The 17,762-nt window shown below is 47.8% G+C and overlaps 1 protein-coding gene across 1 annotated transcript in view; it reads left to right on the top strand.

The window, feature by feature from the left end:
* EGFLAM (EGF like, fibronectin type III and laminin G domains) overlaps positions 1–8,511 on the top strand; it is a 161,598-nt gene extending 153,087 nt beyond the window's left edge. The window contains exons 21-23 of the mRNA XM_006207672.4: positions 1,990–2,073; positions 6,436–6,539; positions 7,354–8,511. Coding sequence (XP_006207734.2) covers positions 1,990–2,073; positions 6,436–6,539; positions 7,354–7,508 — 343 coding nt within the window. The 3' untranslated portion in view covers positions 7,509–8,511. The remainder of the gene's footprint in view (positions 1–1,989; positions 2,074–6,435; positions 6,540–7,353) is intronic.
* The last annotated feature ends 9,251 nt before the right edge of the window (positions 8,512–17,762 follow it).

Genomic DNA, 17,762 nt, shown 5'->3' with positions numbered 1-17,762 from the left:
AGCTCTGCTTTATCTTCATTCATTTCTTCCACAAGCATTTGGCTACTGAATAATGAAATCTGAAAATTCCACCTCCAGGCTGCTTTATACAAGGAGACACTTGCTGTGGGAAAATTCATTAGAAACAGTGAGTCTTTCTGAGTCAGAGTGACAGCTTTGTCGCCTAGTTTTTCAAGTCACTCGAGTTCTATTCTTGGTTCAGTGTCTAAGGGCTGGGTGACTTCTCTGAGCCCCCGTTGTTAAAGAAAGGACCCACAGTGCTCTCCCTGGGGAGAGCCAGAGCTTTCTCTGCTTGCTCTTTTCTCAGACTGAGTGCATGCAAGAGGTCAGTGATTAATCCGGGTTTCCTCTCCATGTGCCTATTTCTTGGCCAGTGAGCTAAAGGAGACACATGTCCTCTTGCAAGATGAGGAGAGAGTTGTCCGGGGGAAACACATTTGCCTTCAAAAGCATGATTACACAGGCTTTATTGTATTATCAAGGGGAGATCTAGGCAGTTGGCCCAGTGCCCAGCCTAGAACTCACTAAATATTTGTTGTATTGAATTAAATTAGAATAATTGAATGAACACTGGACTAGGAGGGATATTTCTCTCTGGTAAACAACATATGCGTGTCTTCTGATACCCTTAGGATATCAGGGTATCTGGAAACTGAAATAGAAAACAGAAAACTGCTGAGTGGATCTGCTATCTGAGTAAACTGTGGTGGGGTGATGGGGGTGGGGCAGGCAGGACACCAAGTCCTATACATTAGCTTTGGGATTTTAGGCAAATTCCCTTCATCCTTTGGGGCTCAGCCGACTCTGCAATGTTTTGTCCTGTTTTGTTTTTTTGAAAAGTGAAAACACACATATTAGTTTCAGAGGGCTGCCATAACAAATCATAGCAAACTGGAGAGTTTAAAATGATAGAAATTAATTTTCTCCCAATTCTGGAGACTAGAAGTCCAACCTGGAGGTGTTGGCAGGGTAGGTCCCTTCTGGCGTCTTTGGAGGAGAATCTGTTCTGTGGCCTCTCCTAGGTGCCGGTGGCAGCTGGCGAGCCTCAGTGCGCCTTGGCTTATAGACGTACCGTTCCAGTCCCTGCCCCCGTCTTCATAGGGCATTCTTCTCTGAACCTCTCTGCCTCCGTGTCCAAAATTCCTTTTTATAAGGACACCAGTCATACTGGATTTAAGACCTCCCTAACCCCGTATGACTTCATCTTAACTAATGACATATGCAAAGACCCAGTTTCCAAATCAGGCTACATTTTGAGGTTGTGGGTGGACATTAATTCTGGTGGGACACTGTTCAACCCAGTAAAACACATCACAAATGATAAAGCCCGTCTCATTCTTTACACTATAATACTGTGCATGAGGCCCGAAATAAATCAACCCTGAGGACATTATGCTAAGTGAAAAACACCAGTCACAAAGAGACAGACACCATATGACCCTACTTATACAAGGTACCTAGGGTGGTCAAATTCATAGAAACAGAAAGGAGAGCGGCGGTTGCCAAGGGCTGAGGGAAGGGGGAATAGAGCGTTGTTATTTAAGGGGTACAGAGTTTTGGCTTTGCAAGGTGAAGAGTTCTGGAGATTGTTTGCACAACAGTATGAAAGTACTTAATACTGCTGAACTGTACAGTTAAAAATGGTTAAGACTGTAAATTTTACCACAATCAAAAATAAAATCCAGATTTGGGGAGTAGGATATAGCTCAGTGGTAGAGTGCATGCTTAGCATGTATGATGTCCTGGGTTCAATCCCCAGTACCTCCATTAAAATTTTTTTTTAATTAAAAAAATTAAAAACCAGTTTTGATCACTCATGGCCTAATCTGGGAAGCCAGTGTCTTTATAACATTGATTTGTGTTGTGTGAAGAAAGCTACATCCTGAGTTCCAAAGAACTTTCGCCCTGAGAATCATTTGTGAGTGAGCGTCTACCTGTGCCTCAGTGCCTCACTCTGTTCTCTGTCTTGTTCTCCTCCGACGCCTTTAGCTACAACCTAGGCAGTGGTGTGGCATCCATCATGGTGAACGGCTCCTTCCACGATGGTCGGTGGCACCGAGTCAAGGCTGTGAGGTGAGTCCCTGCCATAGGCGAGACAGTTAACTTTGGCCCCATGTCCTGTTCTCCACCCATGCCTAGTGTCCCCGCCTGACCCAGGCCATTCAGGCATCTTGCTACCAACTCCCCCACTGTGCCCTTCATTGATGACAGGCCAGAGAGGCTAAGCTCCCAGCTCGTCACTCAACAGAGAGCTTCTGGAGAAAGCGCTTTTTGATGGCTAAACTGGACGGGGACCTCGCCATCTAGTGAGACCTAGATTATCTCTCACAAGAGAAGATTCCATGGCAGGTGACTTTGAGGAACGCTTCAAACCCCATTATGTGGACAACTGCCCCGCTCCTTGTTTTTGGACCTTACATTACCTGAACCTTAGAAGCCGTGTGTACCCGGCCCCAGTTACACGCCTGCCCCCTGCCAGAGCTCACTCCCCCGACTTCTGATTAGTGTAAGGTGGAGCATTCCCTTTCAACTACAGTTTTACTATCTATGTTCATACCCCTAACCATATATTTTAAGAAACGGACTATTAGGCCCAAATTGAACTATTTAAAAAAATGTCAATCCTGCCACGTTTGGTGAAGATTCCAGGAGATGAGGTGAACAGTCTTTGGCTTGGATTCCTTGAGAATTTATCATAGCACTTTCTGAGGGGCGGTCAGTGGTTGAGGCTGTGAACAAGACTTGGGAAACATAGAGCTACCATGATCAATTTCCTCAGCTCACATATAGGGTGTGGTGGGAGCCTTGCTAGACCCCATTCTCTTGTCCACTCTGCCTCCTTTGGTACCCAGGATACAGGAGTCAGGATACCGAGGCAGCTCTGTGCCCATCATCTGCCCAGGTGGCCTTGAAAGCCCTTGAGAAACAGTGATTTTGGTGAAGCCCCAGCTCTGACTTGCTAAAAAATGTCTTCCCATGGTGGATATTTACAGGCATGATTTCAAATATATTCTAGAATATAAGTTAAAATGCTCATAATCCAATTCAATTCCAGGATTCTTCATACTATGTGGTTCTAAGTTCTTCATTTCTGTCTTACTCATCTATGAAAGGGCTCATACAGAAACATCCAAAGGAGTATGAAATGTTTGACCATACTTGATTCTTATAACTCTCTTCCTGGGAACATCAGGGAATACCTGCTTTCAATTTCCTTGAATAGAAAAGGTCTATAGAACACGCGGACATTGTAGGAAGATTTTTAAACCCCCCAAATTGCTGCAGTTTGATTTATATGCATCAAGATCCACCCTGATGGGGATTCCAGGCACTTCCGAGACATCTAAGGAAACAGATGTTAAGTGACTTTCCCAAGACTGTACAACTGTTTGTGGGCAGAGCCAAGATTAGAATCCTAGATCACCCCAGCTGGGATTTCCAATGTTCTATTTTATTTTTTTTAATTTATATTTTTTAGAAGCTACTTTATTCCCATCACATATGTATTATTTACATTCCAGTCTTTTTTTTAAAGTTTTAAAACATTTGTAGAGGGTAGTTAGGTTTATTTATTTATTTTTCAATGGAGGTACTGGGGATTGAACCCAGGACCTCATACATGCTAAACATGTGCTCTACCACTGAGCTGCACACTCCCCTCAGATGTTTTAAATGGATAAGGCAGGGAATGTTCCACCAGAAGAACTTCAGATGTCAGAGCATCAAGCTTGGCACCGTGAAGATGGTTTCGTAGACTTGGCTCTTACCATTGTTGTCATTAATATCTCTCCTAGTGGGTCTTTTGGTTGCAGTAAGGGCTGAACAGAAGCAACTGAGACCAAGAGCTGGATAGATGGGAGGATCCCAGCAGATACTGTGAATTGTGTTCCAGAGGAGCAGACGACCTGGAAGGGATGGTACAACAGATTCTAAGCAGGAACTGGCTCAAAGCCCTGGACGTAACTATGGCAGGAAGCTTTGGATGGATCCCTTAATTCTCTGCAGCAGGCTCCAGGGTCTGAGACAGAGAAACTGATGAAGAGGAAACCTCCAAGGGGAGCCTTGCTTTGTACATTGCCTTGCTCTGAGTAATCCCAGTCTTGCAGGCACCAATCCTAGCAGAAAGGAGAAAGCAAATCCTCATTTATTAAGCATCTTCAGGATGCTGGGTATCTTACATACTTTATCTCAGTAAATATGCACAGGAACCCGGGTTTTATAATCTTTATTTTATGGATGAGAATGGTGATGACACTGGTAACAGTAACAATGCACTCTTCTACCACTCTGTATGGAGCAGGTGTGTGTGTGAGACGCCATGCTCTGTGCTCTGCACGCCTAGTCTCTGATCTCCACAACAGCCTTGGAAGATGAGCATAGGTATTTCCATTTCAGGTGAGGATGCTGAAGTTCCACAGATTCACGTGTTTATACTATTCCAGGCACATGAGCTACACACCTATTGAGTAATACCAGAATCCTTGCCTTGATGGTCTTGGATTCTAGTGAGAGACCACAGACAAGAAATAATGAACATGATGAAGAAGTATGTTACTTATTATGTTAGAAGGTTATACCATGTTTTTTCCAACTCTGAGATGCCATGATTGTAAGACGTAGCCTCATTTAAGAAATAAAAAAAAATCTTGAGAATTGATGAAATAAAGTGGGAAGAAATGGAATTTTTTAGGGTAATGGGGGAAAAAGTCAGAGCAGACAAGGCATTGCCCATCACAGCCTTTAGGTATGAGATTCTGAAAAAGCATATCCGAAATGGGGAGGCAGTGCGGTCTCAAGGGTGACGACAGAGCAGGAGAGATACCTCTAAAACCCGTTGCGAGAAGACTTACTATCATCAAGAAGTGAGGTTTGAGCAACAAAATTTATATCATCACCCCTCTCCCCCCAGAAAAGGGGTAGAGCCAAAAACCTCTGGAAGGTGAATGAGGGGCTAAAAGCAGAATGATTGGCTTAAAATTTTACTGAAGTTTACTTGAGGAGTCAGACCCCAAGCCCCTTCTCTACTTCATGTAGCTGCCACACTGCCCTTTCTCTACCCGTGGGAAAGTAGCCAAAGTCAGCTCTCTGGAGAAAGTGAAGTAAGTGTCTCGGGAACGGGCGACACTGGGTATAACTAAACACTGGACGACGCTGTCTACGCTATCTCAGTTGATGCTGGGAACTACGGGAAAGGTCCTGTGTTGAATATTAAGAACCCCATAATTCTTCCCCCATGGAGATTCCAGAGTGCGGGAAGCCAGGTCTATACCCCACAGTAAGAAGAGGAGACACTCTGGGTATCCCCCAAGGACGGGATTGAGCGAATCCCAGCACAGACCACAAAAGCCACCCTGCACACAGAGCTTCCAGACTGCTGCTTCTGCTCAACCCTTAGCCATGAAGTGGCAGCCAGGGATCACTAGGTGCTTGAAAAAGTCTTCAGTATAATAGATGGATATTGGGACAATAGATGAAACAAAGCATCTTGGAGGAAACAGAATCTATGAGTGAAAAAAAGGATTAAGACTATTCATATCATTGGAGAGGTCACAGAGGCTAGTAACCCAAGAAACAAGAACTGTTTGCTATTAAAAAGAAAAAAAGGAACATTAAGTAACCAGTAAAGAACTCTTAAAAAAAAAATAAGAAGGAGAAGAAGAAGCAGCCTGTCTGGTTTTTGGAAACCACCTTAAAAAATGGCAAAGTCCTTGCCACAGATGAGCACCTCCACCCTGCTGTCCTCAGAGTCAGTTCTGGGTGATTCTGTGGGTCCTTTAGAAACTTCTAAGTCATTCCTTGACCTCCCCTAGAGTAACCATCTGCCTGCAAAGACTGCTGCATTGGCTTCCCATTGTGCTTAGAATGACATCCAAACTCCCCAGGTGTTACCAGGTCACCACCACTCCTCCCCTTAAGTTGTTTCCCGGTTCCCTCTCACCTTCAAGACAAATTCTAATTAAACTCTTTCTGCCCTTCACCAGCGGCTTCCAGCTTCCTCTTTTACTCTGTTTCCACCTCCAGAACGCTCTCTGCTCAGTCTGTACCAAGCCCCTTGTGTCTTCTCTCTTTGTCGTTGCCACTTCTTGTTTGCATTAGCCTCCTACTCACCTGACCTACCTACCCAGCCTTCAAAACACATCTCAGACGGTCTTTTTTTCAAAGCTTTCCCTGGGCGTCTCTCTGCAATGTAATTCCTCTGCCCTCCCGGGCATTCTGCTGCCAGAAAGTGGTGACAACTGTTGTCATTTACAGTTTGATTTTTTGGTTTGCCTCAGGAATTCGGGTGAGGTTTTTGTTTTGTCTTGTTTTGTTGGTTTGTTCGTTTTGCAGCTCTATCTTTTAGTATAGTGCCTGGTGCTTAGTGAGGACTTGAATACATTTTAATTGAAATGAGTGATTGATTGAATGACGCTCCAAAAATGGTGGTTTTTACAGGGATGGCCAATCAGGAAAGATAACCGTGGATGACTACGGGGCCAGAACAGGCAAGTCACCTGGCATGATGAGGCAGCTCAACATCAACGGGGCTCTGTATGTGGGTAAGTGACCTTGACCTTGGAGCAAACCGAAGTTACTCCAAGGCTTTTTCTTGTTGGTCTTCCCTTTGTCATGCTGGGGCTTCCCAAAGCTCTGCGCCTCACTGGATCAGGCAGATACTTGGAAATCAGGAAGCTCTCCACATACTCTGTTCTTCCATTTGCTGAACTTCTGACTCATGGCTGAGGGGTCAGGAAGCACTTAGATGCTTTTGTGCTGTGGACTGATCCACCAGGAAAACCCTGCTTTCCTTGTTTATAGAACAGGAGCCTGCTAAATATAGCTTCTCAAATTCTCCCTGAGGAAGGAGCATCTGTCTCTCCAAACCCTGTCGGAATTCGAATAAGTGGTACTTTCGTAAATAGCTTAGAACCCACTTGTGTAGACATGTAAACATGAAAAGATACCTCTCTCCATATGCTACTTCCTAAAAGTGAACTTCATTGAAAGCGTTCAACAGCATCACTGTATTTTCTTTTGGTTTAAGATGACCCTACCTTTAACTACCTACTACATTTTGTTGACCTTACACAACATTTCAGAATTTACCAGGTACTATTTGGTTTGAAGTAGTCAAAGAGGTCAGAAATCACATAGGAGGCGGATATTTATAGGCTCTGGTTATGTATCAAATTGCTCCAAGTCAACATTTTCCTTCAAGAATAATTATAGATCAGATGTGATGTACTGAGTTCTGGGTACCACAGCCTTATTTATCCTGTCAGCCAAGGAACGCCTTGGTCAGTAGACATTTTAGTGTCCTAGAGAGACATCCTCCCCTCTGGCTCACCCCAACTCCCTCTTGCTTCCTGGCAGGTGGGATGAAGGAAATTGCTCTGCACACTAACAGGCAGTACATGCGAGGCCTCGTGGGCTGCATCTCTCATTTCACCCTGTCCACCGATTACCACATTTCCCTCGTGGAAGACGCCGTGGATGGGAAAAACATCAACACTTGTGGAGCCAAGTAACACCAGCTGGCCTTGCCCGAGGGACAGAGCCTTCTATCCTGAGCATCCCGGGGGCCCCAGGACCCTGCCTGATGCCACACACAGAGGCTCAGGGACCAGGTGTGCTTCCTCTCATCCAGGAGCAAGTACACCCTGATGCGAAACTAGGACCAAGACAGGAGTCCCTGTGTGGTCTTTCCTGCTGATACTCCGCGGGCCAAACCCAACGGAATACTCTGTAGGAAGCATCGGATTTTGTCCATTGAATACATAGTGGCTGCCAGAGATCACTCATCGAGGCGAGTTTCCGAGCCTGTCTGCTGTAGCTCAATGACTGTGTTGTGATTCATAGTTCGGAAAAAAAAAAAAAGAGAGAGAGACCCAAATGGCAGTATTAAAGACCTTCTCTTCTCTCCTGACTCATGACACTCTTCCTGCCAGCAGAATGACTGTAAGACCTTGAACCTTGAATTTCTCACCTTGGCCCATGAATTATTAGGATTAACCCCTTCCCTTCCTCACTGGCTGATTCAATGTGCTCTGACTATTCTGTGAAATAAGGATGAAAGGAGACTAGAGATAGAATCACAATTATCAACCTGCCCCCTAAAGCTGACCTTTAATGACAAACCCCTACTTTTTATAATGTACGTCTAACAAAGTGGGCACCATGATTTTCTAGCTGTCCTTTTGTATGTGTATATTTTTATAGCCACAGATTGTCCACACGGTATAGTTTTTGCAAGTTTGGGTGGATGGGCCTGAATTCTTTGCACACTTCCTAGGAATTTTCTCCCAGAGGAGACTGGTTTGGGGCCCTTTGGGGTGTCAGTGGAGCTGAGGAGGTAACTTGGGGTGGGCACCTTGGGGAGCTGACCGTTCTCCCTTGGTTGTTGATGGCTCAGGGAGGTGAATATAAAGCTTCCAAAATAAGCCGATGAAAAGGCACATGTGTTACCAAAGTGGGTTTTAAGAGAGGGGGGATGTCTGTAGTAAACTTGAATAAAGGAGTTGAAGAAGGTTACAGCGCACTCAGGAAGTCATTCGCCACGTCCAGAAATGGACCGAATACAGTCCGTGTTTTTCAGGCTGTGCTGGGGGTGCCCTCAGCCTGGATTGAGCATCTGGGCAAGAACTAGAGAAACGGGGCTGCTTCCTTCTGAGCCATCGGCTGTGCCCCTTTGCCAGTCATGCACATGAACCTAGGGACAGCTGGCCTGTTGGCAGATCCCCACGACAGGACTTGGAAAGGGAAGGGTGAGATGAACGCAGCCACCAAAGAGGAGGGAAACAGGATCCAGCTCACACAAGAGCCTATAATTAGTTCCGTCCTGACTCTCCTCTTGTGTGTGCAGCAGGTGTTCAGAGAAGACTTGGAGCTCTGTGCCAGGCATCTCTAGGCACATTAAGAGTTCTAAAAAATGAGTAAATAAATTAGAGATGGTCACCTTGTGCTTCAGCTTTCTGCCTCCTGTCTTTGGGACCCTTTGACAACCAGGATCCTCCCTCCCAGAACACTAACAGTAACAACAACAACAGTAACAGTAATAATTCATCCTGTCCTACACAGGCCCCCTCGCGAGTGCAATGCACAGAAAGCTACGTGGTCGAAAGTGGACTTTACCACCTGCCCACCACCCCCACCTCCACATCAGTTCCTAGGAGACACCTCCGGCCAGGGCTTCCCGAGATCTAATGCAGGTGCTTTCACAACTCCAATTGATTCACATTTTGAATCAGTTACCTCCAGCCAAAAAAAGTCATTGTGATTTTAGCAAAATATCCCACTGAGCTGAAGCCAGAAGAGTTGTGTTGTGGATACAATGTCTTTCCTACATGTGTTATCCAGAGAAAAAACACAATCACCATGGGAGGTGTTGAGGGGTGCCAGGAGGGTGTACTGGGATGGATGAGGGTGCTGACCCATTTTCCCCTTGTTGGGTTGCAGAAGGGGCTGGAAGTGGAGGGGTGACGCATGATAAAGTCAAGATTGTAGAGATCCTGCTGGTGACAGGGCAGCAGAGTAGGGGACCCAAGAGGAGCTGATCACATGGGAGGCTCAGTGTGGGAGAACAGGGTGAGGGACAGTATACCCCCAAGCTCTTTCACCTTCTCAGTGGCCAAAAATCAGGAGACGTGGGATGAGTCTAAAGCAGAGCTGGCTGCGAGGGTATAAACTTGTCCTGAAGCTGAGGGATGAGACGTGGGTTCAGATGGGCAGGTGGGCTGAGAACTCAGCCTGGTTTTGTGGGTCCTCCAGTTTCCTCTCCAAGTGTATCTGCTATCTATTGCTGCAGCAAAGCTGCATGACAAACAACCACAAACCCTCAGTGGCATACCACAAGACTGGTTCATTGCTTACATGCCTGGAGTGGGCAGCTCTGCTGATCCAGGCTGGGCTCGGTGGTTCTTCTGGTCTCGGTGGGACTCGTTCCCATGGGCTCCCATAGCATGGCCTCGGCTGGGTTGGTGAGGTAACTTGTGTCTGCTCCAGCCTCCTCCTGGAACCAGTGAGCTAGCCTGACATGCCCTTCACGCAACCACGGAGGAGGGTCAGGGCGCTGGAATCGCAGTAAAGGCCTTTTACAGCCTAGGTTAGGAACTGCCTCGTGTCACTGTTAGTCAAAGTCCGCACACTCAAGAGATGAAGAAACAGACTGTACCTCCATCATGGGAGCAACTGCAGAGTCTCCTGGCACTGGGCATGGACACAGGGAGGGGGAAGCCAGGCCCATGGGTGCCATCAATCCATCACAGCAGGTCCCGCGCTGTTGAGGGAAGTGGGGCAGCAGGACGAGGCGGCCCTGAGGTGGGTCGTCGGCAGGACCCTGGGGGTGGGACGAGGCCTGTGAGGTTGCGGTGACAGGGACGGCCCCCCAGGGGGGCAGCCTCCGCCCACTCCAGCCCTGCCTGCTGTGCCCATTGTCCCCCAGCTGTTGGCTGACACCTGGCAGCCCTGTTGTCGCTCTGAGGAGGGCCTGGTGGGGTAGGGGCTGTGCCGTGGTCTGGGGGCAGCGGCTCTGCGGAGAGGCCTGTCGGAGAAGGCGGGCTGGGCTCTTGGCCAGAGGGAGAGTTTTGCAGACTAGCCAGTCCTGCAAAGTCGGAGCTCAATGCCACCCCTGTCCTGCCCAGGAAGGAAATCATGAGGCATGGGTTCCTGAAAAGCTTTTGTCCCACAGTCGGGATCTGAGAAAATTCCCCAGAACTTCCCACATAGTCTAAGCAAGGACGCTGGGCTGGGGTCACGGAGGGGGATGTTCTTGCTTTTCCTACCAAGACTGACTTTCACCACCTCCTCCATGTGTTTCCTCTAAGCCTGACAGCAGGATCCCCCAGGGGGTCTGTGGGGTCTTCTTTGTCCCCACACTGCTCCGGAGGCAGCCTGGTGACCTTCCACTCAGGCCCCACTCCGAATGGCTGTCTTGCTCTCCCGCCCTGCTCTCTGCCTTCCATTTCCGGCCCAGTCCTGTCTCCCGGCTCCTCTGACACAAACAGGCTCTCTGCTTTCCCCACACGAACAGCCCTGGTTCCAGAGTCACAGGGGCTTCCCTTCCGACGGCCGTCTCTCCGCTCCTTCCCTCCACCGCCCACCTCTCCTCCTCCCCTTGTGCAAGGAGCTGCCTCCTCCCCAGTGGGAGGAAGCTCTCGGAAATGTGCCCGGAGCTGGCAGCCCCAGTGCTTTCCACTTGGAGGAAATGCTGCATTTTTCACCTTTAACCCAGAAAAATATAGTTCTCAGAAAGCTTGTTTTGAGCACTGAGAGTTCCCAAAGGAAGCAGAAGAGGGAGGAGGAGGGGCTCCCAGCCCCTCTCTGAGCTCTGACAGCCAGCCCCCTGCCCCCCAAGGCTGCTCGTCCCTGGGAGGGAGGCACCAAGGGGCGGCCTGAGAGGCTCCGCTGCCGCTGCCAGGGAGAGACAGGCAGGGAATTCCAGCTCCATGTGGGAAGACGAGTCATGCTTCAGGAGAGGGGCTGGAACCAAGCATCACTGCTTCCCACTCCCTTCCTGGCCTCTTCCGGCTCCAGCCCAGTTCAGGAACACAGTGTCCCTGCCCTTGAAGGTGGAGGTGCCGGGGGGAGATGTGTGCCCAGCAACACACAACCCAGTCCCTTAGCGGACAAGGGTGTGTGCTTAGCTTGTCAAAGGCAGGAAAGAAAGGCTCCAAGACTACCATCCAGAGGGAGCCCAAGGGGCAGAGGGCTGCCAGCACAGAGAATCAGCATCCAAAATAAAGGTTTCTGCTGCTGTAACCCACTCCCAGGTAGTCACTTCCCAAGATGGAGAAGGGGGTCGTTCAGCTGCATCATAACTGGGTACTCCTACAGCACACACTAAAACCACCAGGGAAATAGAGGTGGCCCTGCCTTGGCCCTGCTGTGGCCGCGGAGTGCGAGGTCTGCAGGCATGTAAGCTGCTGGGTCCTGGTGGAAGTGACAGGCTGTCATTAGGAAGTTCCAGCTTATAGGTGGCTATATTCAGGGGGCAGAATGACTAATCCAGTTCAGCAGCACGGTCTGGCTGCTGAGAGAGGCCCTGTGAGTAACTGTGCTTCAACCTCACGTTCAAAGAATGTTCACATATTTGATCTCAACAACAGTTCCTCTTTGATGATGGCCAGAGCAGATGGGCAAGGCCAGTTTGACTCGGGGAGACAAAGTGACTTGCCTGCGGTCCTACCACAAGGACACAACCACGGAGCTTCACTGAGGAACACATCTACCCCTTCCCCGACCTCCGGGCAGATGCCCCGGGCCCTGGAGCCCAGGATTGCTCAGTGGCATTCTGGGGCTCCCTTGGGTTAGCTGTCAGTGGCAGGACAGTCTTGTGGGTGGGGAGGATTTGGGCAGAGGCCAGCTCCAGCTCACAACAGCTCCAAGTCTGCCTGCTTCCAAAGCGCTCCTATCAGGAGGACTCTGGGCTGAACAAGCAGAGACCAGAGCCACTCCATCCGAGTGGGATTCAGGGCCCCCAGCAGGCTGTGAGGTCGGGGCTTGAAGTCTTTTCTTCTCTCCAGCACTCCTGGGAGTTGCTGCAAGCTACTTCCAAGCAGTGGTGTGCTCGCCTGGGCCCCTGCCCAGCCCTGGCCAAGCCAGCGACTGCAAGAGACAGGCACGCAGCAGACAGAACTCCATCTCCCCTCCTCTCCTGCCTGCCTTTGCTGAGACAGCTTTGTCCTAGAAAGCGCAGGGCTCCCAGGAGCACTCGCTTTTTCCTGGAAAGGTGCACGAGCAGCTCTGTCTCTCAGCCTCTGGGATGAGCTTGCTGCCTTTCTCTGTGTCTAGCATTGTCTCTCTGACTTGCTCAAGACCCAAAAGGTTTCCAAAGGCACAGAGATCTTCAAACATGTGGTATGGCCTCCCCCTATGTCCCAGTGGCCCACCTCCAAGCAAGGGCCCAGCCTGGGGCTATGGCCTCCTTGGACGGCCCAGTGCTAAGGGGCTGCACCTCTGACTTGGCCAAAAGAGGACCTGGATGGGAGTGTCTGTGAGAAGGAAGGCCAGGGCAGTGCCAGGAGTTTGCTCATCTGCGCTCATTTAGAAACAAGTGACAGGGGCCAGGCCGGGGACGGGCAGTGGGAGGCCCTGGCAGGAAGTTGGCTGAAGGTGAGCAGAGACAGAGTGAAGGGACCAGCTGCCCAAAGGGCGGTGGGGGTGAGGGTGGGGCTACAGGCCTGCGGCCTGGTGACCTCCGCACCCCGGTGGCAGGCATCCCGTGTTCTCACTGAACTTAGGGCTCAAAGGGCAACTGTGGGGACGGTGGACATGACATGGGGGTCCCTGTCCAATAGAGCAGCAAATGCACACACTGCTTGTTCAGGACACATTGTCAGAGCCTCAGAAATAAAATAAAGCTGCTTGGTCTCCTGGTCCAGCCCCTCAGACAGGGCTGGGGAGGTAGAGTGACTTGCCCAGGGTTGGGGCCTTGGTCAGTGTCACCGGACTGCCTCTGGCTGGGAAGCCTGAAGCCCTCAGACTTTGTCTGGAGGCTTTAGGGGTGTTAGGATGGAGGGCGGGGATGCAGAATGACTTTCTGGGTCCTCCTCACAGGCACTGCCCTCCCCCTGCCCCGCCACAGGCTCTCACTGTGTGCAGAACCACCCGGATGAGATGCAGGTGAGACTTTTAAAGGAGAGAGAAGCCTCTGTTCCTCCAACCGGTGTCAGCCAGGGCTGTGGGGTCACTGGAGGCTTGGGCCCTCTTAAACCCACTGGGCATCTGCTTCTTCAAAGCCAGCATGAGACTGTCTTTCCAAAGGGCCCTGCCGCTCTTGTAAGAGCTCTCCTGATTAGGTGAGGCCCACCCTGGATAGCCTCCCTTTCTACTAACACGAAGAGAGTTGACGAGAAGCCTAATCGTGGGAGTGACTTCCTGTCATAAGCACAGGTCGGGCCGCACTCCAGGGGATGGGACTGTACCAGGTGTGTGTACCCAGGTCTCAGGGCCATCTGAAACCCTGCCTGTCCCAACCCTCACCTACTCCAACTCCCAGTCTCTCCCTACTCCAGATGAGAGATTTCACCAGAGACCAGCTTTGTCTCCTTAAAGTGCGCTTTGTGTCACATGCTGTCCCATCTAAAGAATGCATCACAGTTCACTACTTTCCCAAACAATGAGTCAAATCAAGACTCCTAGGATAAGAGCATTTCTGTTCCCAGAGAGCTTAAAAATCTTTCTAAATCCCTACTTACATACTTCAATCTTGTTTCCCCTGGGTCCTGGGACCCTTCACCAATGACTAGGGACCCAGCACAGAGTTCAGTGGATGCTGTGGGTACCCTAGGACTGAGGAAGTTGAGCCGGGCAGCTGCTGTGACCAGTGACCACTCAGCCGGAGCCCTGAGCAGTCCCCACCCCGAGCTCCTGCCGGCCACCCCATTGTCTTAGGGGAAACGGCATGTGAGCAGGAGAACTCTGCATTAGGTCAAAATGTTCCAGTCTGTTGGTGGCGAAGACGGCACTTTACCTCCTAGGAAAGGTGGTGTGGGAGTCCTCCAATGGCACTAGTGTGAATTCAAGTGTCGCTCCTTAGTCCCAAACAAATCAGGGCCAAACATCTTCGCCTGCCTTTCAATGTTACCCATTATTTGATGGAAAGTGAACTGTACAAATGTCCAGAATGCTGAATTAAAGAATTCATCCATATGATAGAATTTTCTATATCCATGCAAGAATAATGCCATATAAATATTCTATTGACAGGCAAAGATTTTCAAAATATGTTAAATTTTGAAATCAAGTTTCAAACTAGAATATTTAATATAATCCTTTTTATATATGCATACATATACATGTATATATACATATGAAAATATATGTAAATGTAATTACATACACATTTGCATAGGAAAATGTCTGAGAGGACAAAAAGTAAAATGCTAAAAATAGCTAATGGTGCATAAAAAGAGTGTATGAATTTTTCTTTTTCCTTTTATTTTCCAGTTTTTGATCAGTGAGCTGTAGTATTTTACTGTTTTGTCCACCCAGAATATCACCTTCTTCTCTTGTCCTCCTCCAATAGCTATGTAATATTTATGAAAGTAACTTTGAACAGAACCTCTGGACCAGGGATGAACATGTGACACAGGCCAGGCCAGAGTTCTTGCTGGGAGTAGGGACCCCCTCTCCTCTCTGTGCATAAGGCTGTTAACTTGGAGGAGCATGGAGCCAGGAGCCCAGCTCTCTGGCCCAGAGAAGAAAGTTCTGGCTACAGAGAACAGATATGTGTCAGTTCTGGGTGAAGGAGGAGACTAAAGTCCAGTGTCACCTGCAGCAAGTTCCAGGGCTTACCTACCCACAAAGTAAATGCCTAGCAGATCGGGAGATGGGATACGGACTGTCTCCTGGAGAAGCAGATATGTGACTGGGTGGGAGGTGGGAATACGAGCAAATCCCTTGGTCATGCCCCTTGCCATTTGGAAGGATATAGAGAACTTGACCTAGAGAAAGAGATATATTTCAAAGCAGGAAGAGATGCGGAGTGGGGAGTGGTTGGGAGAAGGGCTCTAAGCTATTGTCACTTCAGCTAATGCCCATTTATCTCCTACATGCTTTTGTCAAAGAGATAAGAGGATGAAGGCACATTTCCTTTGAGGCAGAACAAAGGGTAACGCATTCAGCAATAAGAGCATCTACCACAAACAGCATCTTCCCCAGGCGGACCTGGGAAGCCTCCTTCCTCTTCCGAAGGCATTCACATTCCACGAGGTCTGCTCTGTCTTTCCATCCTTGGAGACCATGTCACAGGGTGGCCACCTCTCTGTAAGACAACATATTTCTAATATCCAGAGACACACATTCAACCACTTTTTTATTTTTTCAAGGCACAATTATTTAAAGAACATTTATTGAGCACTAGTGACGTGGCAGATACATTGCTAAGCTCTGTAGGTGCAGCAGTGACTAAGACGTGCTTCAATTCCTACTATCAGATGAAGCCTTAGGATTGTGCTCGGACCACAGAGGGGTTGCTGCTGGACAGGCAGACAGCAGGGTTCCTGGAATGCTGGAAAAGACCTCTGTGAGCAGCATCTTCTCAACTGAGACCCAAGGCTGGAAGACGTTACCCACGTGAAGAAAGGTGAGGACTGCAGCACTGGGCCACGTGGGCAGAGACCCCGTGCTTTACCTGCAGACCTTCTGCTGGGTAACTCCCCTCTGGGTACCTGAGAGATGTCACCTCTGGGGCATCTAAACCAGTTTTAAGGCATTTACCCCTTTCAGGCACTGGTCAGAAAGTCTGAGGTTTTCCCGAGGTTTCTCAAGGGTTAGAGACACGTGTAATCATCTGACCTCTATTCTGTTGGGAACGTTATGTACACTCTCTGGAATCCCCACAGTTATGTAAAGGCAGGTTATCAAGACCCACAGTTTAGAGCTGAGGAGAATGAGAATGTGGTTAAGTCAGTTCTCCAGGGTGGCCCAGGTAGTCAGTGCTGAAACTGGGTAAAATCATCTCGAGTTTAATCCCAAATCAGTGTAAGACATCTCGTTACTTCAGCCTCGCTGGTTCTCGCAGACTGAATAAGCACTTTTAATTCAATTCTACTATTAGTCACTCTAGGGGAAGGGTAATGGATCAAATTTATAGGCCATTCAAAACTAATTCCTACATAGGCCTTTTGTGATGAATTTGAGTTTGTAAGCTAACAGTTTAGTTTAAGGTTAAATATGATACATTAAAAAAAAAGATGATTCATTCATACATCTCTATTTCTCTTTCCCCTAATAATTACATCATTCCTCTTTTTGACCCTTTCAAAGTTCCTGGGGTTGATGGCGCTATACATTTTGGCTCAAGAACTTACCACCTGGGAAACTAGTTATGCACTGAGATCTCCCTGAAGGAAAGACCACATGTATGAGCTCTTTCAGTACTTAAATACTAACATGTGTTTAACAATTAATTTAAGATTGGTCTACAGTTTCTTCAGGTTAAATATAGGCCCATTCATAACATAACAGTTGTTACTCTGGATAAGTGGAGGCTACATAAGACTAAAGACTTAATTTCTCCCCGTATGAAATTCTATTTAAGATCACTTCATACTTCAAAATTACTGAGGTTTTTCTTAGACTCACAGACACAGAATACAAACCTGTGGTTGCCAAAGGGGCAGGGGGTGGGAAAAGATAGACTGGGATTTCAAAACTGTAGAATAGATAAACAAGATTATACTGTATATAGCACAGGGAAATATATACAAGATCTTATGGTAGCTCACAGAGAAAGGAATGTGACAATGAATATATACATATTCATATATAACTGAAAAATTGTGCTTTACACTAGAATTTGACACATTGTAAAATGATTATAAATCAATAAAAAATGTTAAAATCAATAATAACTGTTAAAAAATCACTGAGGTTTTTCTGAATCAATGACCCATATTTCCAAATTGAGTAACTTGATGACAGAATTTGGATATATTTCTAGAGTCTTCAGAAATGTTTACCTTCAGAGGAAATAAATTAAAAAAAACATACTCTAGGGACCAGTATTTATTTAGTATTTGTTTTATAATGTTGGGTTCCCACTATTTGGTATTTTTATGGTAACTTCGCTGGTAATGGAAGTTAATGGCACATATGGAAGGTTATATCAATGGCATAGTAATGTATAAAAATTCAGTCACAGCCCTATGTGGCTGCTTCATAATCACTGTAATTCTTATGAGATAGAATCAAATTATTAACAACCAAGCAGAAGCCACTTTTCCTAAGTGCTTAAAGCAGGAGCTAAAAAAAAAAAAGAGTAATGCCCAAATCTGTCAGTA

This window comes from Vicugna pacos, chromosome 3 (genome assembly GCF_048564905.1).
Source record: "Vicugna pacos chromosome 3, VicPac4, whole genome shotgun sequence".
Taxonomy (NCBI): Eukaryota; Metazoa; Chordata; class Mammalia; order Artiodactyla; family Camelidae; genus Vicugna; species Vicugna pacos.
Note: the sequence above shows the minus strand (reverse complement) of the source record. Positions and strands in the feature narration are given on the sequence as shown.